Source organism: Quercus lobata, chromosome 7, assembly GCF_001633185.2.
Source record: "Quercus lobata isolate SW786 chromosome 7, ValleyOak3.0 Primary Assembly, whole genome shotgun sequence".
NCBI lineage: Eukaryota > Viridiplantae > Streptophyta > Magnoliopsida > Fagales > Fagaceae > Quercus > Quercus lobata.
Window position 1 is genome coordinate 45,175,526 of NC_044910.1, and position 25,819 is coordinate 45,201,344.

General features: G+C 33.3%; 2 protein-coding genes across 2 annotated transcripts; both read left to right on the forward strand.

Annotated features, from left to right (window-relative positions):
* The first annotated feature begins 8,518 nt into the window (after positions 1–8,518).
* On the forward strand, positions 8,519–11,887 carry LOC115953005 (elongation factor 1-alpha-like). Its single transcript, XM_031070412.1, has 3 exons — positions 8,519–8,659; positions 9,984–10,465; positions 10,539–11,887. The coding sequence occupies exons 2-3, from the start codon at positions 10,004–10,006 to the stop codon at positions 11,418–11,420; spliced, it is 1,344 nt and encodes a 447-aa protein (XP_030926272.1). The 5' UTR covers positions 8,519–8,659; positions 9,984–10,003; the 3' UTR covers positions 11,421–11,887.
* A 2,697-nt stretch (positions 11,888–14,584) lies between these two features.
* Positions 14,585–20,173, forward strand: LOC115951315 (probable beta-1,4-xylosyltransferase IRX9). The gene is made up of 3 exons (XM_031068506.1): positions 14,585–15,391; positions 17,980–18,208; positions 19,772–20,173. The coding sequence occupies exons 1-3, from the start codon at positions 14,718–14,720 to the stop codon at positions 19,940–19,942; spliced, it is 1,074 nt and encodes a 357-aa protein (XP_030924366.1). The 5' UTR covers positions 14,585–14,717; the 3' UTR covers positions 19,943–20,173.
* Positions 20,174–25,819: the final 5,646 nt, after the last annotated feature.

Consider the following 25,819-nt stretch of genomic DNA (forward strand, 5'->3'; position numbering starts at 1 on the left):
GTGGAGAACATTTTCAAGGCATGGGCACTGGAATCCGAGATGAAGGTGTCAGCGAACAAGAAGGAAGATAGGGGAGGTGAAGATTCAACGCATGGACTTGGGTGTAGGCTACATAGAAGTGGGCCGCATGGTGTTTTGGGCCGAACTAAAGCTGATGACGGGCTTGTTGAATTAAAAAATCCACTTGCTCAAGTGATGGAGCCACAATTATTCCAAGTTGGGACTAAGGTACTAGGTGCAACTGAATGAGGAAGTAATAAAAAAGTTAAGAGCCCAAACCGAAAAAAGCTTCACGCACATGCAAATAAGACTGGGAAAGAAAACGTGGGGGTGGCTACGTCCAATTTGTAGAAGGCGAACGCCATGAAGGAGATAACCCGTATGGAGGTGGAGGAGGTAGATTCGGGTCCAAAACGAAAGACATGGGCTCCCCTGGAAGAAATTATGGAGAATGTTGAGGTAGGGAAGAGACCCAAGCTAGAAGAGGAAGTTGCAACTTTTGGTAAGTTGTTGGCCACACAAATGGGATCGGCGGCGACTACGGTGCAGCTTTGCCGGGAACAATGAGTGTTATATGTTGGAACTGTCGAGGGCTTGAGAACCCTTGGACAATTGGTACTCTCTAAAAAACAATTTTTGAGGAAGATCCCACCTTGGTTTTTCTCATGGAAACCAAGTTTAATGTGGAGAAAATGGTGGAGATTAAGCGTAAATTGGAAAGAAGCCAAGGCATGATAGTTCCTAGTGTTCGTTAGAGTGGGGGTTTGGCCCTTTGGTTTTTCTCATGGAAACCAAGTTTAATGTGGAGAAAATGGTGGAGATTAAGCGTAAATTGGAAAGAAGCCAAGGCATGATAGTTCCTAGTGTTCGTTAGAGTGGGGGTTTGGCCCTTTTATGGAAGGATTCGTTGTTAGTAGAGGTGCAAACTTTCTCTCCTAGACACATAGATGCGATTATTATGGAGGATGGAGGGAATAAGAAATGGCACTTTACAGGATTTTATGGCCACCCTGAAATCAGCAAAAGAGAAGAGTCTTGGGCATTGCTAGTGAACTTGAGCACAAGGAGTGTGCTACCTTGGGTTTGCATGGGAGATTTCAACAAGATAAGCCATAAGGGAGAAAAGGTAGGTGGATGGGAGAAACCTGAATGGTAGATGAGGGCCTTCTCTTCAGCTATCAATAAAGCAAACTTAGAGGCAATGGCTTCATGGGTCCAGATTTCACTTGGAGTAGGCGGTTAGGGGACATGGGTGGGTCCTTGAGAGATTAGACCGGGCTTTGGTCTCTACAAACTGGGCTTCTTTGTTTCCTCAAGTAAGGCTTTACAATGTGGCCACTTACTCATCAGACCACAACATGTTGATACTTAAAGCTCTCACACCAAAGAGTAGGAATAAAAGAAGGCAATGTTTGTTTAGGTTTGAGGCCATGTGGATTAAGGAGGAAGAATGTGATGGGGTAGTGAAGGAGGCTTGAGAGAGAGGCCGAATTCCGGGGAGCCAAAACCAATTTGGGCGGTGCATGAATGAGTGTCGTAGCTCTCTGCAAAGCTAGAACAGTACAAACTTTGGCTATGTAGGCCGAAAAATAGCTTCACTTACGAAGAAGCTTCAATGACTTGAGTGCTTACTAGGGGGTGGGGCCAACATGGAAGAGATTCATGCGACAAAAGTGGAGCTAAAAAAGTTGTTTTCGGCGGAGGAAGAGATGTGGAAGCAATGGTCAAGGAATTGTTGGCTACAGTCAGGGGATAGCAACACTTCTTTCTTTCATGAGAAAGTCTCAAAAAGGCATCAATGGAACACCATTACTAGGCTACCAGATTCTAATGGTAACTAGCAGGATGGGGAAGAGACCATGGGTCATATTCTTGTAGAGTATTTCCAAGAGCTGTTTACTTCTTCATGCCCAACAGTTAGTGAAGAATTGTTGGAAGCTATACTCCCTAAAGTTACTAACAGAATGAATGGGGTTCTATTGCAGGATTTTCGAGCGGTCGAGGCTAAGAAAGCCCTTAAGCAGATGCATCCGTTGAAGGTGCTAGGTCCTGAGGGTATGCCTCCTTTATTTTTTCAACATTGTTGGCCTACTGTAAATTTTGTTGTCATACAAACTATAGTTGACTTTCTCAATCATGGTGTGCCACATTGTGCTCTTTCCTAAGACAAAAACCCCCTCTAGAGTCACTGACTACAGGCCTATAAGTTTGTGTAATGTGGTATATAAGCTTGCTTCCAAGGTGGTGGTCAACTGAATGAAGGTTGTTTTAAAGCATATAGTATGTGAAAACCAAAATGCTTTTGTGTCAGAGAGGCTCATCACAGACAATGTTCTTGTGGCGCATGAATTAATGAACCATATTCACAGGAAGAGGAAAGGCAAGGATGGTGAAATGGCATTGAAGTTGGACATGAGTAAGGCTTATGATCGAGTGGAATGGAGGTGTTTGCAACAAATAATGGAGAAGTTGGGGTTTCATGCGCGGTGGATTCGTATAGTAATGGCATGTTTGTCCTCTGTTACATATGCTATTAGACTCAATGACCAACCTTGTAGGATGATCACACCAACCCGTGGCCTTCGACAAGGAGATCCACTCTCTCCATATCTCTTCCTACTTTGTGTGGAAGGTTTGTTGGCTCTGTTGCACAAGGCATCGCTGAGGAATGAATTGAAAGGAGTGTCTGCCTCAGCTAGGGGTCCACAAATTTCACACTTATTCTTTGCGGATGATAGTTTGATATTTTGTAAGGCAATGGAGAAGGAAGGGGCTGAAGTATAAAGAATTTTGCAAGTCTATGAGTCCTCTTTGGGTCAACAACTGAATAGAAACAAGACGACACTCTTCTTTAGCCGAAATACCCCCATACGCACACAGGATGCCATCAAGTCCATGTTTGGTGCCTAGGTTATCAAACCCCATGAATCCTACTTAGGACTACCTTCGTTGATTGGTAAATCAAAGAAGAACACATTTGCTCAACTGAAACATAAACTAGTATCCAAACTTGTGGGTTGGAAGGAAAAGCTTTTGTTAAATGCAGAGAAGGAAGTCTTGATTAAGGCAATTGCATAGGTCGTTCCTTCTTATACTATGAGCTACTTCAAGCTCCCAACAGGCTTTGTGAGGAGATGACTGGAATGGTGAGACAATTTTGGTGGGGACAAGTGAAGAGTGAGAAGAAGGTGGCTTGGATGAGCTGGGAAAGAATGTGCCTTCTGAAGGAAAAAGGGGGGATGGGTTTTAGAGACTTGAAGTCCTTTAATCTTGCCCTATTAGCTAAATAGGGGTGGCGACTTCAAACTAATTCCTCTTCCCTTTTTTCTCGGGTTTATAAGGCTAAATACTTTCCTAATAGGGATTTCGTAAATGTTAAGGTAGGCAAGAAAGCTTCCTTTGCTTGGAGGAGCATAATGGCAGCCCAAGACCTAGTCAAACAGGGTTTGAGATGGCAGGTAGGAGATGGTCATAGTATACGGGTATGGCAAGATTAATGGCTCACTACCCGGAACACTTATAGGGTTGTCACTCTAGAAAGGCCTGGAAACCAAATTAAAATGGTTTGGGGCTTGCTAAAAGATGAAGCAATGGAGTGGGACATAGAACTAGTAAGGGGTCTTTTTCTACCCCAGGATGTAGAGGTGATCCTTAGTATCCCCATTAGTGAATCGGTTGCAAAAGATAGAATGGTATGGGCTGAAGATAAGAAAGGTAAATTTACCGTTAGGATTGCATATAGGCTGGCTCGCGAAATTGAGGCAGAGGGTGGTAACACCGGTTGCTTGGACCCAACGAAAATGCATGGAGTGTGGCGAGGGGTGCGGAGTATGAACCCATGAACTGCAACTAGACATGGACTATTGGACTCATCCCATTGTTGGATATTTGACACCTAATTAATTATTTTCTAATATTGGACATCATCAGTGAATCGATTGCAAAAGATAGAATGGTATGGGCTGAAGATAAGAACGGTAAATTTACCGTTAGGATTGCATATAGGCTGGCTCGGGAAATAGAGGCAGAGGGTGGTAACACCGGTTGCTTAGACCCAATGAAAATGCATGGAGTGTGGCGAGGGGTGCGGAGTATGAACCCATGAACCGCAACTAGACATGGACTATTGGACTCATCCCATTGTTGGATATTTGACACCTAATTAATTATTTTCTAATATTGGACATCACTCAATATACATAATAATAACGTATTAACTTGCCATTTAATCAAAGCTATCATGCTAAGCATATTATTTATTTATTTCAACCATTATCATGATTCTAAGACTTTGGATTTTATCTATTTTGTAGGCTTAAAAATACACTGGTAGTCATTGGTCTATGCGGCCCAATGTCGAGTTCCGGTTTGACCTCCCCAAAACAAATCCGGGCCTAGCAAAGTCACACCTCCAAAGGCACATGGCTACGCGCAAAAAACCGCCCCCGACAGTAATGTTATTCTAGTAATGTTATTTGTATTTTTTGAAAATACGTGTGGGTGAAAAAGTGTGTGAAAATACGTGTAATGTTGTTTAAACACTGGAAACTATTGTTTAAACAATAGTAATAAACGGCCCTATAATATCTTAAAACACTTCAAAATTAAGCGCTACATTAATTTGGACCGTTCGATGAACACGGATTTCATTCAAAAATACAATTGATCCTCATAACAATCAAAACAAATTGCTAATCATCCGATAAAAAGAACAACCCACTTCAAATTGTAACCTCTAATATGCATTCTCACATATTATGTCATAAACCATGTAATTATGATTACTTAATTTTGATTGGTCTTGTGTTGAGTTTTCCATGAAATTTGAATTTTGGCATCTTTCATCAACTTAAAGCTCAGTTTAAACGTGCTTGAGAATAGAAACAAGTTCAAAACTCTTGAAGAGATGAAAAGGAGGGAAATTTAACCCTCTAATCCATGAGAGAAATTAATGTTATTCTAATGATCAGAGTTTAAACAATAAATATGCACCATGAAAAGTGATTACAAATGAAGTTTTACAATTTTAAGTAAATAGTTAGATACAATCTCCCAATGTCCAAAAACGTTTAAATATCAAAAATTAATTATGCATATTCTTGCCTGTGATTCAGTTGAGCAAGTGTCTATTAAAAACACTAAAACCATCGGAGGACAATAACTTTTTGTGACAGTCTCTTAACCCCTGATGTCTAATGAATAATGTCTAAGGAATGACTAACGAAAATACCACAAATGCATCCCCCACTAGTTTCTCCATTGTTTCTTTTTAACTCTATATAAAAGTACAGTTTACACTCTCAAAATAAGGATTGCTTTTAAATCAATTCATCAACTTTCAAAACTTGCAATTTACAAGTTGATATTATAATGATATCAATATGCCCATTTTGTTATGACATGTAACATTTTCACCACTACTAGTCCATCCAAAAAAGTTGTGTTTCTAATTTCTATTCAAAATGTTATTATAATGGATGTTGACAAAAGGGACACTTTTGATATGTATATTCTATATTTATCTATCTCTATCTATATTTATATCTATTTTATATTAAAAAAAAAAAAGAAAAAATCTATATTTATTTCTAATATAAAATGCTTAAAAAAAAAAATTGTCATCTAAACTTTTAATGCTCATAATTTTTTTTGGTCATTTGTAGAAGTTTCTTATGTTATTATTCTAATATATGTGTGTGTGTGTGTGGGGGGGGGGGGGGGGGTATTTCAAATTGTATAAGAATTCCCTACAAAATCTCATTTTTACATTCTCTATTACAATCATGCTACATTATATTTGTATGTAGAATAAATAATGTCATATATAAACAAAATCATAATTCGAATTCCCTTACCCATCCTTATAACCATCAAATTATATATATATATATATATATATATATAATCCTAAAAAAATTATATAATAATTATTAAAATCCATAAAGAAGATCATATTTTGACTAGTTGATATAATAGCAGGGATATAAATTGCAATTTTTCTTTATCAGACGTGGAAGGAATCTAAAATTGCAAGACTTGATAAAAAATGAAAAAAAGAAAGCTTCAAGTTTCAAACCCTTTGAAACTTTTTATATATCTTAGGAGATACATATAAAAAACTAAAGACTAGTATTTATAAATTAAAAAAAAAAAAAATTATGGTCTGATTTGGTCTTATTCAGTGCACTATGGTCCTATTCGGTCCACTTTGGTCATGTTCGGTCCACTCAGTTCTATTCAGTCGTCAAATTCTGTCCACTTCGATTATATTCGGTCCACATTAGTACTACTCGGTCCACTTCGGTCTCATTTGGTCCATTCTTTTCACTTTGGTCTTATTCAGTCCCATTCGGTCCATGTTAGTCTTATTAAATCCACTTCGGCCCAATTTCATCCTATTCAGTCCATTCAGTCTACTTTGGCCTTAATTGGTCCTATTCGGTCTATTTGTCTACTTTAGTCTTCTTCGGTCTAATTTAGTCCTATACGGTCCACTTTGGTTTTATACGATCCATTCTGTCGATTTTGGTCTTATTCGGTCCTATTCAATCAATTTCGGTTCACTTTGGTCCTATTCGGCCCAATTTGGTTCCTATTTCGTCCATTCAGTCAACTTTGGTCTTTTTCGATCTTATTCAGTCATTTTTGGTCCTTTTTATCCACATCAGTTCATTTGATCCAAGTCGATCTATTTTTGGACACTTCAATGCATTTAAGTCTATTTTTTATGCACTTATATAATGGGAAACACATCCAAAATTATTTTTAAAAATATAAAACTCAAACTTATAATGTTTACCGTAGAATTTTGGTCCATTTCAATTTGGCTAAATTTAAGTGAAATTTTTTCTAAATATAAGTGCAATGAATATGCAAATGTAATTTTTAAACCAATCACTCATTTATTTAAATCTCATTACTTTTTTTTTTCTTTTTTACAAAAAAAGTCATCACTTTTAAATGAATTGCACGATATTGATTAAACCTTAAGCCATATATATATATATATATATAAATATAATTTGGGCTTAGAAGTTGTGGTTGTGCCAAGTGGTTGCTCTCATTAATTAGTAAATTAATTATATATTTTTCATTAGGATGTATTTCCTTGATTAAGGGATAATATTTAACAACTGTTTAATTAGGTAAAAATTTATCATTTAAATTTCTTTTTTTGAGGAAACAATAATACTTATTAGAACATACAAATATGAAAGTAGTATATAGAGTTTTTTAAACAAGCTTATAATATATTACATAACCAGAATACCACTATAAAAGGGCCTAACATTTGCAGTAGTAGTTTAGGGTTATAAATTCTATTGAAACTAAAAAGTTTATTATAAAAAATTTCTAAACTTGAATTTTACACAATAACTCACATTCTCGTTCTTAAAAAAAAAAAAAAAAAAACCATTTTGACTAAGGGATAAGATTTAACAATAATTTAAATTATATTCAAACTAAAAGTCTATTATCAAAATTTTATAAACTTAAATCCCACACGACCCATGTTTTTGTTTTTGTTTTTTTCCTCAAGTTGCATGATTCAACAATAATTTAAAGCAAATTTAAATTATATTCAAACTAAAAGTTTATTATTCAAATTTTCTAAACTTAAAACCCACATGACCCATGTTTTTGTTTTTGTTTTTTTCCCTCAAGTTGCATGATTTAACAATAATTTAAAACAAATTTAAATTCTATTCAAACTAAAAGTCTTTTCTTAACTAATAAATCATCCTTATAATTAAATCTCACACAATACACCCCACATTGTTGTATCTTTTTTTTTTTTTTTTTTCAAAAAGCAACTTATGCTTATGTTTTAATATAATAAATTCATCTTACTTATTGTTCTTTACTTATGAATTTGCATACAGAATATAATGCCAAAGGAAGTTTACTATAAAGAAGCAAAACAATGGACACCCATTTAAGTTATTGGTTTTTTTATGTAATTTTTTATTTATTTTTTTATATTCTCAAATTTTGAACTATTTTTTGTATGTTTTGATTTTTGGTTCTGATTATTGTATTTAATTTGTGAATGTGTTGATTTTTTTCAATTAGACTATCACTAGGAAAAAATTGGTATTGAGGAACTATTTTGTTTATTATTGTTTGTGCTAACTAGGTAATAGATTAAACATAACCTAAATAGAAATGATCAAACTTATTATGTATCTCCTATTAAACAATTAACATAAAACACAAAGAGAATTTTAAAATATAAAAATAGACAAACACCAGTAAAGTTTAAAGTCTAAACAATCAAAACTTAAAGTAATTTTTTTATTAAAATTATTTATTTATTTTATAATTTATAATTATTTATTAAATAATTTAGTTTTAATTATTTTAAAATTTTTGAGCTTATAAATTTTTATCAAGTCATTCGCACAGAAATAATACTAGTCCTAGTATATATATAAAGCTTCAAGACTTCATAAAAAAAGAAAAAAGAAAAAGGGTTTCAAGTTTCAACGGCTGAGACGAAGAGTTTGGTTTGGCCACAGGATTAGATAATCCAACGGCTAAAGAGAAACCCTAATCGCACATAGAATAAGGAAGAGAAAAGATTTTACTACTTAAACCAAAGTAGGCCAAATAACTCTTCCTCTTTCGCTTTCGCTCTTCACTCTCTTCTTAGCTACTGGTATAATCTCTTGCTCCCTCTCTGTGCTCACAGTTCTGTAATTTCGTATTTTTATTTTGTGCTTAACTGTGATTATTGATTGTGATTATCTAATAATTGGTTAAAAATATTGATCTGCTTCACCATCTGTGTTTGTTTTAATTGACTGCCTAACTTTTCAGCAATCCATGCCTTAAGTCTTCTAAGTGGTTTTTTTAGATAAAAAGGAAAAGAAAAATTGAAGGGGGGTTTATTTTTATTTTTAGAATTTATCATGAAGTTTGAAGAGAATTACTGTACTCAAAAGTCAAAGATAAGAAATCTTTAGCTGAATATATTTAGAACAAGGTTTCTCGTAATCAAACGGTTGGATTGCATGTTTTCTATGTTTTTAACAGTCACCCATGTCAAATTTCGTTCAAATCGGATGTTATTTAGATCAATAACTTATAAAACATAATTTTATATCACAAAAAACTTGAAATTTAAACATTTGATTGATGACATAGTGGTTGATCTTGAAATGTTGCAAGCATGGAGGATATAATAAGTACATGCAATCTAATGGTTATATTATCAAAATTTACATCTAATAAAAAGATATAGAGAGAGTTTGAAGGGCATCTCTTTTTCTAAAATATTAGGAGAGAAATGGTAGATTTTCTATGTAAAAGAAGTCTATATAGAGATGGTAGATTTTCTACGCAGAAGAAGTCTATTCTCTCAAGTAAAGGTTTTCCTTATTTATTCCGTTGTCGTCCAGCGGTTAGGATATCTGGCTTTCACCAGGAGACCCGGGTTCGATTCCCGGCAATGGAATTATTTTATATGTTGAAGTTCTATTTTTGATTTCCAAAACTCACTAGGATCTTCCATATAACACAAAGATCTTTGTATTTCTCAATAAAAGTTCATACTTATATTAAAAAAGGTTTTCCCTGGTACCTGTTAGATGTTTTAGTATTTTTATTTTAAGTTTGTAAAGCTTTTGTTTTAAAATCTTTTTTGGAGAAACATTTCTTGAACAGAAATTCTTTTTTGTGGATAAATCTGCTTGTTCAATGATGTTATGAGAGGCAATTTTTATTTTGTGTTTAATTGTATTATCTTATAGAATTTTTGTTGTTAGGGTTGGTATAATAATGGTAATTGTGCTTTTTTTTGGAGTGATATCATGCATTTGATTTTAGTTAGCTAGTAATTGATCTAGGATTTAATCATTTAAATAACCTTGTATTGATTAGAAATTAAATTTTATTTGTTTCATTTATTGATACATGATAATTTAATATGTTCCTTGCTTGCTATTTGTTCTGATGAATTAACTTTTTGCTATTTACTTTAGCTTCTTGCTCAGATTTTAGAATGGGTAAGGAGAAGGTTCACATTAGCATTGTGGTCATTGGCCATGTCGACTCTGGAAAGTCGACCACCACTGGACATTTGATTTACAAGCTAGGAGGGATTGACAAGCGTGTAATTGAGAGGTTCGAGAAGGAGGCTGCTGAGATGAACAAAAGGTCATTCAAGTATGCATGGGTTTTGGACAAGCTCAAGGCTGAGCGGGAGCGTGGTATTACCATTGACATTGCACTGTGGAAGTTTGAGACTACTAAATATTACTGCACTGTCATTGATGCTCCTGGACATCGCGATTTTATCAAGAACATGATTACCGGTACCTCACAGGCCGACTGTGCTGTCCTTATTATTGACTCCACTACTGGTGGATTTGAAGCGGGTATTTCCAAGGATGGTCAGACTCGTGAGCATGCTTTGCTTGCCTTCACCCTCGGTGTCAAGCAAATGATCTGCTGTTGCAACAAGGTAAATTTCTTACCTTGTAATTTCATACATAGCAATAAGTTCTTTACTGATTTTTATTTTGTCTTCGTGTTAGATGGATGCAACAACCCCAAAATACTCCAAGGCAAGGTATGAAGAAATCGTAAAGGAAGTTTCTTCCTATCTTAAGAAAGTAGGATATAACCCTGACAAGATCCCCTTTGTTCCTATTTCTGGGTTTGAGGGTGATAACATGATTGAGAGGTCAACCAACCTCGACTGGTACAAGGGCCCTACCCTCCTTGAGGCTCTTGACTTGATTTTGGAGCCAAAGAGGCCCTCAGACAAGCCTCTCCGACTTCCACTTCAGGATGTCTACAAGATTGGTGGTATTGGAACTGTCCCTGTGGGGCGTGTTGAAACGGGTGTGCTCAAACCAGGTATTGTTGTTACTTTTGGCCCTACTGGGCTGACAACTGAAGTTAAGTCAGTTGAGATGCATCATGAGTCTCTCCTAGAGGCTTTGCCTGGTGACAATGTTGGTTTCAATGTGAAAAATGTTGCCGTCAAGGATCTCAAACGTGGGTTTGTGGCATCCAACTCAAAGGATGATCCTGCAAAGGAAGCTGCTAACTTCACCGCCCAGGTCATTATCATGAACCATCCTGGCCAGATTGGCAATGGTTATGCGCCAGTACTTGACTGCCACACCTCCCACATTGCTGTGAAATTTTCTGAAATTTTGACCAAGATTGATAGGAGGTCGGGCAAGGAGCTTGAGAAGGAGCCCAAATTTTTGAAGAATGGAGATGCTGGTTTTGTTAAGATGATTCCTACCAAGCCTATGGTGGTGGAGACTTTCTCTGAGTACCCACCGCTTGGACGATTTGCTGTGAGGGACATGCGTCAAACTGTGGCTGTTGGTGTTGTCAAGAGTGTGGAGAAGAAGGATCCAAGTGGTGCCAAGGTCACCAAGTCTGCTGCTAAAAAGAAATGAGTGTTTTATTTTAGGAAGTCAATAGCAAAAGAAATGGGTTGGTTTTGTGGCTTTTGTTATTGCAGCCTCTTATATAGGGGCCTTGACTGCCTGGTGGTTTTGAGCACCCAGGCCACCTGGGTGGCTTGACCGTCGGTGGCAAAAGCTGCATCTATCTGGTTGATGCTGTTTTTAGTAGTATAGAGCTTCATAGTTGCAAGTGAGAGAACAAATTGGCATTTAATTTGATTTCCAAATTGTTGGTTTTTAAATGTATTTATGAGACTCAAATATTTTACGTTTGAAATGTCACCCCTAAGTAGTGGTGATATCTCATATCTGTGGGGACTTTTTGTTTTGTTTTGTTTTTTCCTTCCAAAAAAGGAAAGAAAAAAAAAACAATATTGTTTCTCTTTCGGTTTTTGGGCTTTGCATTATTTCAATAAGAGGGTTCATACGTTTCTGAGGGCAGAATTCTGTCCAATTAATTAGGCACGCGGGCTCATGGATACAATGGAAATTGTAAAATTTTCTAGTAGGAGACTGTGTTCCCTTTGTTAGGAGCTACACAGGGAATGTTTACTTAAGGAACTAGATTGCAAGGTCTACAATAATTTATGTCCTGTAATTCAATAATTTGCGTCTCCTACAAGGTCCATATCTGCTCTAGGCAAGAGTTTTATGGCCGTTTGCCATTTCATTTCTGTAGTCCCCCCCAGCTGCCAGACATCTTTTCTATGTTGAGCAAGATTAGAAAGGCGATCATCTGTTCATGTACGGTGAAGTGATTCGGGGTCTACAAACAGTTGCCAATCTGGTGAGGTGATTTCTTCAAACAGTTGCCAATGGCCAATTCGATTTACATCTATTGCACCCTGTTGTCAGGTGGTTGGTTGAACTTCCCAAGGGTGACATCTTGCCACGAATGGAAGTGATGAAACAATCTACGAGCAAATCCTTGGAAACAGATTTGCAAAAAAAAATTGTGGTAGACTGTCTTGAAGCTCGATGTGGGGTTGGGTTGGGGGGGTTGGTTGGGAAGAGGAGAGCTTGACCTTGCCTTGCTATCTTCGGTGAGCGCCAAGGACAATTTAATTAAATGTAATACTGTGTTGCTCGACGCATTTTCGTCACCTTAGCTAGGTGGAGAGGTGAGTGCCAAGAACAATCTAATTAAACGTAATGCTGCATTGCTCGCTCGACGCATTTTCGTCACCTCAGCAAGGTGGAGAGGTCGAGGTGTTGAGCAATGCAATATTATCTTTCACTAGATTGTCTTTGGTACTCGCAGCAGACAATAAGGTTAAGGTCCGTCACATCAAATTTCAAAACCGTGTCATCATTATTTTTTGTAAAGAGTAATATTAGAGAAATTACAAACTACATAAAGCAAGAAACTAACATGTTACCAATCACAAAAAAATTATTTATTATATTATTTAAATGACACCAATTATATTCTGGACAGAATGGTTTATAAAATTTTTGTAGCACAATAAGGTATTCTAGAATTCTAACCAAACTTTTAGTCTCAATTAAACTATAAAATTGACTACTCACTCATATCATGAGCTCAGCACCATCACATCTTATTAATCGTTGTTATTACGCAGATCTATTAGGTGCTGATTATGTATCACCAAAAAAGAAGAAAACTGTAATGAGTCAGACATACCAACCGAATGGGGTGCAATTATGCCAGACCAATTGGCTGAGAATAAACACTACAAAAAAGTCATTTATCACTTAATTTCAACTTTTTGCCAATATTCTATGCTCAACAAATTCTAGTAGTAATATTCTTGCTTTGAATTAGAACATAATTAGTCAGCATAGAAAAGTGAATTCATATAAATGTTTCGAAAGATTAGCAAAAGTCTCGTAAACCTTTTAAGTTGCTTTCGGTTTCTAAAAATTCTTAACCAAATGCACTTCGATAGTAATTACCATATAAACGGTATGCATCTAGCTCCACGCAATTCTTTATGTTTAAGTTTATTTCCAATTTTCCAGACTCTTCATTTATTTAATTTTATTTTCTATATGGTTGGTGTAATTTTGGACCCACCTAGTGCAAAATTCTTATGGCTCATAAGCAGGTTTACTTCGTGGTTATATGGGTCCGTCCCCAGTCCTTATCAACCTTGTGACTTGTGAGTAATCAATTTATTTTTTGAGAAACAACCTTATGAGTAATCATTAATTTGTTTGTTTGTTTGTGGTTTTTTTTTTTTTTAATTTAAATTTTAAATCTTGGTATTTATTTTTTATTACCTAATGTTCTTTTTGTTGGGGGAGATAATTCAATAGTTGCTAGTTGAGGGATGAGAGATTTGAACATTGAATATGTCTCCATTAGAAATATCATGATGTGTCAACCAATTGAATTACAAGACCATGACAATACATCTTGTAAGAATAATAGACTTCATATATTGCATAAATTAAAAGTTTATTTCCCTACTTACAAGTCCTACCAATCTAATGCACACAGCATGAGTTATTGACTTGTTTCTAGGTAGAATTTGAAGTTCTATACCATGACATATTTAAATCTCAACAAAAATTAGAGCATACTACATGCCTAATTGCCTCATGAATCTTCACATAAATTTATTATTATTATTTTTGTTGATAATTCAGTAATTACAATGGTGTTAGAAACATCGAAATGTGCTAGTTGAGTTACAAGACTTTTGGCGAATATCATGTAAATTTTTTGATATATCAGTTACAATTGGGAATGGAGAAATTTGAACCCTGAATGTCTTTATTAGAAATATGAGAAGATGTCAACTAGTTGGATTATAAAACTCTGGGTGCAAACCGTCATGAAATTATTGTATTGGTGCTTTCATATTCTATATTCTACATTTCTACTCCACATGACATGATAGATCATACTTATGGTTTGATATATATTAAACTTCAAACCAGCCAGTTGATGGGTTCCATCCTAACAACTATATGGTTGGTGCAGACAGCAACTCAGGCTCTCATATTTCTTCCTCTCCATCTTCCTTTTACTTCAAGATATAACTAATGAAAGCAACTCCTTCACCAATGAACCAATTCCATAAAAAAACAATTAATCATTTGAGTTCGCCTGTACCTATCATAGACCTTACTCTTTTTTGTAACCAATATGACCTTATCAACATTCAAATATAACTATTGGCCATCGTATACAATATAGTCTTCATTTCTCATTTCCTATAACAAGAACACCCACCCAAGTCAGTACTGACTCTGACTGCTATTTCCACTCCAAATTTTGTGATTCCAGTCCTTCTTCAGGGTGTGGAAAAAGAAAAAAAAATGGGGTCTTTGGAAAGGTCAAAGAAAAAAGTTCAACTATGGAAAAAAGCCGTAGTCCATTTTTCTTTGTGCTTTGTTATGGGGTTCTTCACAGGCTTTGCTCCAACGGGTAAAACTTCAATGTTCAATAACCATGTTGCCTCATCAAATAGATCAGAATCTTCACCACAGCCTATTGAAATGTTGCACCAAGCAACAAATATTAATAGAAGTTTGATAGCTGAAGCTCCGGTGACCATTCCTCAGAGGCATAAAGACTTGGAACACACATCACCACCAGAAGAATTACGAGTAGAAGAAGAAAAACAACCCAAGCTGACACCAAGAAGATTTGTAATAATTGTCACGCCAACAAGCACAAAAGATGAGCGTCAAGGTGTTCTTCTAAGGAGGTTGGCTAATACTATAAGATTGGTTCCTCCACCATTGCTGTGGATTGTGGTGGAAGCTCAAAGGGATTCAAAGGAAGTGTCTGAAATCCTTAGGAAAACAGGTATCATGTACAGGCATTTGGTTTTCAAGGAGAATTTCACGGACCCAGAAGCTGAAATGGACCACCAAAGAAACATTGCGCTTAAACACATCGAACAACATAGGCTCAGTGGGATCGTACACTTTGCCGGGCTTTCCAATGTTTATGATATCGACTTCTTTGACCAGCTCAGAGATATTGAGTATGTAACGCTTTACTCTTCTCTTATCATTGGTTTAATTTGCAGTTCGCTATAAAGTATCATGTTATTTACTTTAATGTTCCTTAAAACTACAAAATTTTAACCGGTTTATTTCGATATTAATATTTTATGGAAAATGAATCATTTTCCAAAAATTATTTTTAAAAAATTATATTATTTTCTTATGTTTGGTAGTAAATTTAAAATGAGTTGGATAATTATTTTTTAACTTTCCTTATTTAGTTTCGAGTAAAATAAAAATGGTTTTCTAAAAAATTTAGCATAAAGTAACTCTATTTTATGCCAAACTAAATAAGATAATTTAAGGAATAATTTTCTTTTGACCTTTTTTTTATACTACCAAACACAGAAAAAAAAAAAAAAAAATTTCCATTGAAACAAATCTTATTACTCAATTAGCTAGTATCTCTAGTATTTTGAAAAGAAATATCCAGAGTTCAAATTCTCCCCCAAATATTGAATTATTAAATAAAAATCTAAAAATTTTTAGATCAACACTCTAATTTGAGGTTAGTAAGGTGATTGGATAGATCAATGCACATTAATTTGTAATGTGAATTAATCTGTTCGTTTTGATACTGATTTATATGGTCCCATGCATGAGCATTATAAATTAACCTCAAATACAATAATAATAATAATAATAATAATAATAATAATAATAATTTAAAAAGATATTACAAATGTGACCCATAATCTATAATGCATAGCTCTACATTTTGAAAATTGAAACTAGGTTTTTTATTTTTTTATTTTTTTAACACGTAAAGTTCCTGATAGGCCGATAGAATAAGAATGCCATAAACGGGTCAGTATAAAAGTACAAAAAATATTGTTGGTGAAAGTTTCGAAGTTACTTCCACAAAAGTTTTCAGACAAATTTCTACATTGTTGAGTAAGTCGGACGTTGCAAAGCTTGCCAATTTGTTACGAAAATTGTTATAATTATTATCAATTTGTTTCTTTCACTTTCACTAATGATGGCGATTAGTACCACCACTATCAACATAATAAATAAATATTAAATTTATTTATTTAATAATATTAATATATCAATTTGTAAGATGTATATAATAATTGCATTTTTGGTTATATATGTATAATTTTTTTTGGGTAATCTGCAAATTACATTCCTAAAGTTTAGGGGTATTTGGATTTTATATCTTGAAATTTCAGAATTTAGATTTCATTTCCTGAAGTTTGGAAGTGTTTAGATTTTACACCCCAACGTTTTAGAATTTAGATTTTACCTTCTAAATTTTAGGGGCGTTTGGATTTTACTCCATAAAGTTTGGGAATATTTGAATTTTACACCCCAAAGTTTCAAAATTTGTAGGTGTAAAATCCAAATATTTCCAAACTTTAGAGAGTAAAATCTAAATTTTGAAATGTTAAAATGTAAAATGCAAACACCCCAAACTTTAAGGGGTAAAATCCAAATTCCAAAATTTCAGGGTGTAAAATCTAAACACCTCAAAACTTACAATTTACCTTTTTTTTTTTTTTCTTTTTCTTTACATTAGAAGTTTATTGGCTTAATGTATTACATAAAGGAGGTAATTCTATCCTTTCTATTAAATTTTTCATTCTGTGGCCAAAGGGTATCATTGTTTTTAATTTCCTAATCAACAGTTTAGTAAATTTTCCTGGTGTCGGCAGGATTTGGTTATGCCTACTTTTCTCATTTACAAATAGCTTTGATTCCTAGAGCTACATGCTTCCAAATGTTATAGGATGACATACATAGTTGGTAGGAAAAAAATAATGAATAATTCATCTGATAATAAATTTCCAAAACCTTTTGATTTTAATAATTTTTTTTGTTCCAACCAGTTATTTTACCTTGAAAAATTAGTAGGAAGTTAGTTGAATGATTAAGATCGTTAATCTAATTCTCCCCAGTTGCCTTTTCTTAAGATCTAAATTTTTCAACGGGGAAGATATGTAGCTTTGTGTCATACTTCAGTTCAGCTAGTATATTGATTCAGTTTAGGAATATTCTATGGCACTTAAGAAGATTTTGACCCTAACTTTCTAGTTTATAGTAAAGATTATTTATTATTTATTTTTGTGGGTGGAGTGGTTAATTATTAAAATTCTTTTTTAACATGTGGAACATTTTCTATCGTCTCTTTAAAAGAAGGATACAATTTGTATCTGTTGTCTTTTTGCATTGGACTAGATACGATTAAGATATGTGACCAATTTTAAACATGTACTCAAATTGTATCATGCCCAGTGCAAAAAAGCATTGGACACAAGCTTCATCCTTAAAAGAAAACATTTTTTTTTCTAGTTTTCGAATTGCAATTATTTATTTAATTATCATTATGTTTCGATTGGAATACTAACATCACGTTCAAATCCCCAATTTTTGTAACTATTGAATTATAATTTATTTTTTCTACATTCATGGCCCCACAAATGCTACCTTAAAAATGAAAATAATAATAATATTTGCAATACAGGATTTGGTTTAGATCAGTTGGGTGAGATTTTGTGATCTGTCATTGTCTTAATTCTTATAGACTCATAGTAATCCTCATTCACTGTTGGATAAATTGCAGTGTGTTTGGGACATGGCCAATAGCTTTACTCTCAGCAAACAGGAATAAAGTGATGATAGAAGGACCGGTTTGTGATTCTTCACAAGTTATAGGATGGCATCTAAAGAAAATGAACAATGAATCAGATACAAGGCCCCCAATTCATATTTCAAGTTTTGGGTTCAATAGCTCAATTCTCTGGGACCCTGAGAGATGGGGTCGCCCTTCTGCTGGGCAAAAATACTCACAGGTATCTCAATCTTAACCAAGCACTGCAGTTTAGTATTGTTACAGAACAAGGTGGAGATTTGAACTCTGAATGTTTTCGTTGTAAACACTAAAAAATACCAATCAATTGAGTTACACGACTCTTTGTAGGAAATAGAATTTTAAGTCCCAAAATTTTTATGATTTAATTAAAAAAAAAAACTACCATTAAAAAACTTTTTAAGGTTTATACTTTTGAGTAGTATTTGACAAATTCTAGTCAATAACCAAATCAAAAAGAGATTTTAGATGGGATGTGAGAAATGACCAAAGATACATAATAAAAATACTTTTGTCATGCTTAAATCCAACTAATTCAATCAGGAGCCAGTATTTAATTAATATTAATAATATGATTGTCATACTGTTAGTGTTAGATACCGTTATTACTTGTTATTATTATTTTATTATTACTTACTCTCTCTCTCTCTCTCTCTCTCTCTCTCTCAAAATGATTGGGCATTGGGTGTCATTTTGAAAAATAAAGATCGAACTAATATTTTTTTATTAAAACAATGTACTGGAGATTTTTATTCTTTAATGCTAATTTTTTTAATAGATCTTTAATGCTAAAGTTAAGGTTTGGAATCTCCAAATTGTTGAAGGGAGAAAAACTCTTTGCCAAATTGTTGATATGCGTGACAAATTTTGTTATAGAGTTTTGAAGGGGCTCAGCTCTTTAGTGTTGTCTAACACAATCCAAGGCCCTAAAATTGGTTCTTTTATATTTAAAGTAATTTATCTATACAAATACATTTATGCTTTAGCATCATTTTCTTCTCAATAAACTATAAAGTTAATATTTTCATAATATTCTTTTAAAAAAAAAATTTATAATGAAGCCTAGGTGACAAATTTTAATGGTAAATATGTATCTAAATAAAAACTAATAAAAATTTATTATCTAAAATTTATTACGAAAATATTATCTAAATACTTTGTCATAACTCTATTTTTTATATTTTATATTTTTTTATATTTCTATTTTCAAAGGAGGCGTGAGATTCTACCGCACCTTCCAAGTTCCAATGACACATGATGCAATCTTGTTCAGTACTTTTAAAATTTCCTTTTCAGAATTTTTTTTATTTAAAAAAAAAGAAAGAAAAGCAATGAATAATTGAATATACAATTAAAAAAAAAAGGTACTGTGTTTATGAAGCTAATCATAACTTTATGGGTGTAACGGGGTCCCACTGTACCAGCTGCTAATAAGACGTGCTTTGAGTTTTGTTCTGGTTTGGCCAACCTCCAGCGTTAGGTAAAGTGATGATAATTTTTTTTTTTTGGTAAACAAAGTGATGATAATTAAAGCTTTGAACCTTTGATTGTTCAATTAAATAATTATTACTCAATATGTTCATGAAAATATAAAATTAAGAAATAGATTTATTATTATATGCAACTCCATGCCATTATTTAGCAATTACTTTTTCTTTTTATAGATAATAATCAATTACTAATTACTAATCAAACGAAAACAAAGAATATGTGTGTTTGTGAGTAAAATATTGATTTTTTTTTTTTTTTTGTCAATGTGTGACAGAATTCAATGCGATTCGTCAAACAAGTAGTTCTTGAAGATGATACCAAATTGAAAGGAATCCCACCAGATGATTGCTCCAAAATCATGCTTTGGAATCTTTATTTTCCAAGTGAGACATCACCAATTAATCATCTTCAAACCACTGCATTAGATGGTACTCAGAGGAAATAAGAGGGATCAAGAAACTGTTAAAAAAGAGAAAAAGGACAGGTGTGATTAAGAGGAGATTTTAAACAGTGGAGCAGTTGCGATTATATACAGAGATGTCAATTTTTTTTCTTTTTTCCTTTTTGTCATGTATATTTGTTACAAATTTATAAATTCTTTGTAACAGCATATTTTGAGAGTAGTCTTTGCATGTGAGTATAACTCAAATCTAAAGCATAAATCATTACAATCAAATGTTCTTTGAATTTTTATTTATTTTTATTGCAAGTTAACGAAACTAAATTTGCTTACAATGCAAGTTAATCTAGTTATGAAGAAGCATGATCTGAGGTTCGGCAGTGAAATAAGTTAGAATTTTTCTCCCATTCAGTGAAAAGGAAAATGCATTAAAGAAACAAAATAGTAAATAATACAAAGTCTAGGGTACAAAGATCTCAAGCGTTAATTATAAGCTAGTACAAATTAAAGCACGTGAAGGAGAAGATGAATAAAACACAAAAATATCTCTAATAGAGCTTCCTTCTTTTGCCAAAAGATCTGCGCAATGATTCATTTCATGGGGGATATTATGCAAATGAGCCTCGTCAAAAGACTAGAGTAGTGCAATAAAAAACCAGAGCACTATAAGTGTGAGTAATTTCAGTTAAAGAACAATGCGATGTAATGATGAACTTCCAAATGTTAAGTCGAACATCACTCATGGGAGAACCACAAAGGCAAAAATAGTGAGCATTTCCATGTTTAATAGCATCTTCAACAATCTCTTTAAAGGTCTATTAGAAATTACTTTCAATTCTTAATTGGATTTGATTAGCGTGAGGTCGGTGTAAGCCTTGGATTGAAGACTGATCTATGCAGGCATTTTGGTTGACCTAGTCATCAATTTTCAAATCCTTGCTCCCAGCTAGTCAGACATTTTAGAGGTTGTTTGGATGAGTGATTTCCATAACTCATAACTCAAAAATGGTGGGACCCATAGCTGAGAAGTCCGTTTGGTACCACATAACTCTATTTCCAGTTTTTTGTTTCCATTACTCAATTTTTTGATTTTTGAGTTATGAGTTATGGAAACTGAAAACACATTTTAGCTATTTTCAGTTTCCATAACTCTGTTTTCAATGGCATTTTTGTAATTAAACACATATGGAGGGACCCACTGTTAAGGTCAGCCGCAACTTTTGACCATTTTTTTTTCTTTCTTCTCCACTGTCTCCATTGGCTGGGTTCTTTCTTTCTTTCTTTTTCTTCTTCTTTCACTGGTCTCCGTTGGCTGGTTTTTTTTTTTTGGTTCTTCATCACCGCTAATTTTCGGTCTTCAATTCTTTCTTTCTTTCTTTTTTCTTCTTCTTCTTTCATTGGGTTCGATGAGTTTGGTTTATTTATTTATTTATTTATACTGGGTTCAATGGGTTTGGGTATTAGAAAGGAAAAAAAAAAAAAACTGTACCGAGTGACAGGCATGAGGCCCACAAACAGTGTGAAAAATATTGAGTGATGGCAAATAAGTGATAGCGTCAAACGAGTAGGGTATTTTAAAGTGATGGGTGATAAGTAATGAGTGACGGAAATTGAGTGATGAAAAAAAAACATTCAAACAAGCCCTTAGTCATCTTCAAAAACAGTACCTATTAGCTCACTTCATGTGCCTATATGTACCATATTCACTCGTTAAATATGGTTCCTTTTTCTTGGTAGAGTGTCTATTAAGTTGCAGTGACTTATCACTGTTTGGTTATTGTCTATGTCCTCATTGCGATTCCATCTTTTCCTTGAAATTTCACCACTCATAATAACCTATTTTTAGAGGGGGTGAAAAATTGTATTTATAGGTGTTGGAGAACGTTTTTGCTAAAGACCCTACAAGCCCACACAAAGTGAGGCCCAATGCCTTTCGAGCCTGTTATCTCTATATGTTATATTTTATTTTTATAAATGACCTAAGCCAATGTACTTTTTATAGAGAAATTAAAGGTATGTAGTATGGAGGGTAAAGAGTGAACACGGTAAATCCAATGGAGTTGGCCGAGTAGTTGGGCACTTAATCTCAAAGTGATTGTCTTGAGTTTGATTAGGAACTCCCTAGTTCAAGTCCGAGCACCAACACTTTAAAAAAACTCCCTGGGCCAGCGATTTGCCTCGCTATGGGTCCACTCATCATGAATAGTTATTAGTATCTGGTTGAAAGTTTTGAGAAAATATTGTGAGAAACCAAAAAAAGAAAAAAAGAAAAAAAGAAAGAGTGAACACGGTTAAAGTTGAACTTCTGCAAAAAAATAAAATAAAAATAAAAGTATATATATACACACATTAATTCGATAATTGGAATGATAGATTTGAATCATGTACGATTTCGTTAGAAATATAAAAAATTACAATAAAACTCTTTGCAAGCATAGCCAAAGTTAGTTATGTTTTACTTTTACATAGTTTTATTTATTTTTTAAAAATAAAAAAGTTAGGTTTACAGAGTTACGATTTTTTTTTTTTTTTAATTTTTTTATGCATAAGATCATTAGTTAGAAAAATGAACCATATTGAGCTTTGTGTGCCCATCAGAGGAATTTGATTGAATGCCACCAGATAGCAAACTCTTCTGTCTTCTCTTCAGGGTCGGTTTGTCCTTGTTTTTCCTTGAAAACAAAAGAACAATCATGTCGGTGGTCATCATAAATATGAAATATCCCATTTTACCTACTACTACTTATTTTGTAGTTTGATAGGTGCAAGTAATAATGGTGGCACGAGAGATCTTACGAATTTACATTTGTGGTACCACTAAAGTTACTAAAAATACATATAGCTTGAAGTCCAGTAGCACCTTTCTCCTTTTTATCTAGGATTAGATTAGCCAACTTATTCCCAAAAAAAAAAAAAAAAACCTTAAACTTGTTTTATTTTTTATTTTTTTTAGAGATAGAATTTAACCTATGACATCTATTTCTGATAATTGTTTTTTATTATCAGACTAAAACATTAATTGGTTTTTGTTGTATGTAGGGATAGAACCCAAATTTCTCATTCAACGATAAAAAACTTTTTTTATTAGTTAAGCTAACTAGAATCCAATTTATTTTTTTATAATAAAAAACTGAATAAAAATGTTATGAAAATAGTAAATTACTCACGGAATCAAATTTGGGGGAACCAAAAATAAGTTCAATAATATATTTTGTTGACCTTCTTGTTATTGGGTTGCCACAAAACCATGTCTTATTCAAGACAAGCCGAACTACTTTATAATTAGGAACAAGCATCTAGGCCCTCATTTTCAAACCTGCTCCAATAATTGATCAGTTGTTAGATTCAAACCGTTTGGTATGGGATTTTGAGTAACAGTTTTTAAACAACATTACATGTATTTTTACACACTTTTTCACTCACATGTATTTCCAAAAAATACAAACAATGTTATTAGAACAACGTTACCAAACGGCTCTGCCTTAGAAGCTTGGATATATTATCAGTACCCAACCCCACCACTCTATTTGTTAATTAATCAGCTAATAATATGATTTTCATACCAATATCTAGAGAGGGGAAAAAAAAAAAAAAAAAAACAGCAACAGTGAAATGCAGCCTGGTAGAGTGATTGGATTGACTAATTTTGATTATTATAAAAATAGAAGATTTTGTTAGCTTGATGACCAATTAAGTGGGCAATGTTGAGTATAAATTGGTGAGTTCCAATTAGTTTAACTGGTAAAAAAATTTTCTATAAAAAAAAAAGGTGGGCAATGTTGGACAAAAAAATAATGGATTTGCACAAGTTGCAATAAGTAATACTCAGAAGGAAAATTATAGTGGTCAATAAGTATTTTTATTTTGGGAAATGTTAATAGATGTCTTTAGGGCAATTGTTAACAATTCATTTAAATAAAGTTTTTATGGAAAAAGAAAAATATATATTTTAGTGGTGTCAAAACTTTCCTAAAATGGATTGTTAACCATTGTCTTAAAGACACTTATTATTATGACCCTTTTATTTTTATTTTTTAATAAGTAAAATTCAATAAGCAAGAACCAAAATCCTTCTCCACCTGTCCTATCACCACAAACACACAAATGGATTATAGAGATGAGAATGGATCCCACAAAATTACAAAGTAGACAAAGAGTGGGTAAGAGAGTTGAGTTCCACTAAGACAAGGGAAATTTAACAAACAGACATGGAAGACAGAATAGACCGAATGTCATCTTCTATACCTAATTGTTGTTATAGACATGGTTATTTCTTCCTTATTTTTATTTGAGAAAATTACAGTTTCAATTTATAGTTTGAGTGTAACAAATTAAATGTAACACTTTAGTTGCCAAGAGTTTTATAGCTCAACTAGTCAACACTTCTTGGTGCTGGATTCAAATCCCATCATTCCCCATTGTAATACCTTGTAAGTAATCAATTAAATGGTGATGATATGTTCTATTTTCTATAAGATCATACTTCTCTATCCTTAATCACTAAAATTATGTCTGAGATTTAATTAAACTCTAAATTTTCAAATGGTAACAAATTAAACATTATAGTTACCAAAAGTAATAAATTAAATCCTGAATTTTTAAAGGGTAATAAACTAAACCTTAAATCGTTTAATTAAACTATGAGATTTCAAAAAATAACTAATTAAAAAGTATAATTGCTAAAATAATAAATTAAACCTAATATTTTAATAAGGAAAACATATTAAACATCAAATCATTTAAGTGGACAAAATTATGCTTAAAATTTAATTAAATTACGGTGTTTTAAAAAGTAGCAAATTAAAATTTATAATTTAAAAAGTAACAAATTAAACCTCATCTCATTTAAGTGAAACAAACTATGTTTGAGATTAGGTGAGGCCATCATTCCCATGTATGTGAAAATGCAGTACACAAAGACTTCGTGAAAATTCTTTGTGTCATTGAGGAGTAAAGAGCTTAAGGAGCTGTAAAACTTTTACAGCCAGCAAAGGAAAAGAGAGAGCATCACCAAAAAGATTAAAGATAAGTGAGTGTGGGGAAGACTAGAGTAGCAGCATATTATTGCAAGGTAGTAGTAAATTGTGTGGTATTAGAGCATTAGTATTGGAGAATGCTATTGCCAAATGTAAGGGATGTTTGGCATTTCAAGCCCCAAAATATATTGTATCAGAAAATGCTATTGCTAAGTATTGCAATTTTTTTGGCAATAGTGCTACAGTGCAATTTTATTTTTAGAATTGCACTGTAGCACAATTCTAAAAAAAAAAAAAAAACTAATATTTTATTATGATGGTGATTGGGAGAAAGAAAGAATAAATGATAGTGATTGGAGAAAATATTATTTTATTGTGTAGATATATTATTTTAATGAGTAGAATAGGAAAATAAAAGTTTGAGATGCTGGAAGTATTGTAAAATAGGATGATATAATTGATAAAATAACTTTTTGGGATGGTAAAATAGAATAAAGTAGCATTTCCTGATGCTAATGCTCTTAGAATTAGGGGTATTTGGTACATGCACTTAAACAATAGTTTTTAGTTTTTTTGAAATACGTGTGAATGAAAAAGTGTGTGAAAATACAAATAATATTGTTTAAAAACTGAAAACTGTCGTTTAAGTTTGTGGTACCAAACATGCCCTTATTCTCTGTAAAACTTTTACTTGCAGTAAAAGAAAAAATGAGAGTATTACCAACAAGATTAGAGAGAAGTGACAATTAAGTGAGTGTTGGGAAAACTAGGATTAGGATTATAATATTAAACGATACTAGAATTATTTGCAGTAAAACTTTTACCCGCAGTAAAGGAAAAGACAAGGGAATTACCAAAAAGATTAGAGAGAAGTGAGTGTCCGGAAGAAGAGTAGGACTAGTAGTATCTGATCCCTTTCACCAAAGAAAAACAGCGAGTGTTTGTT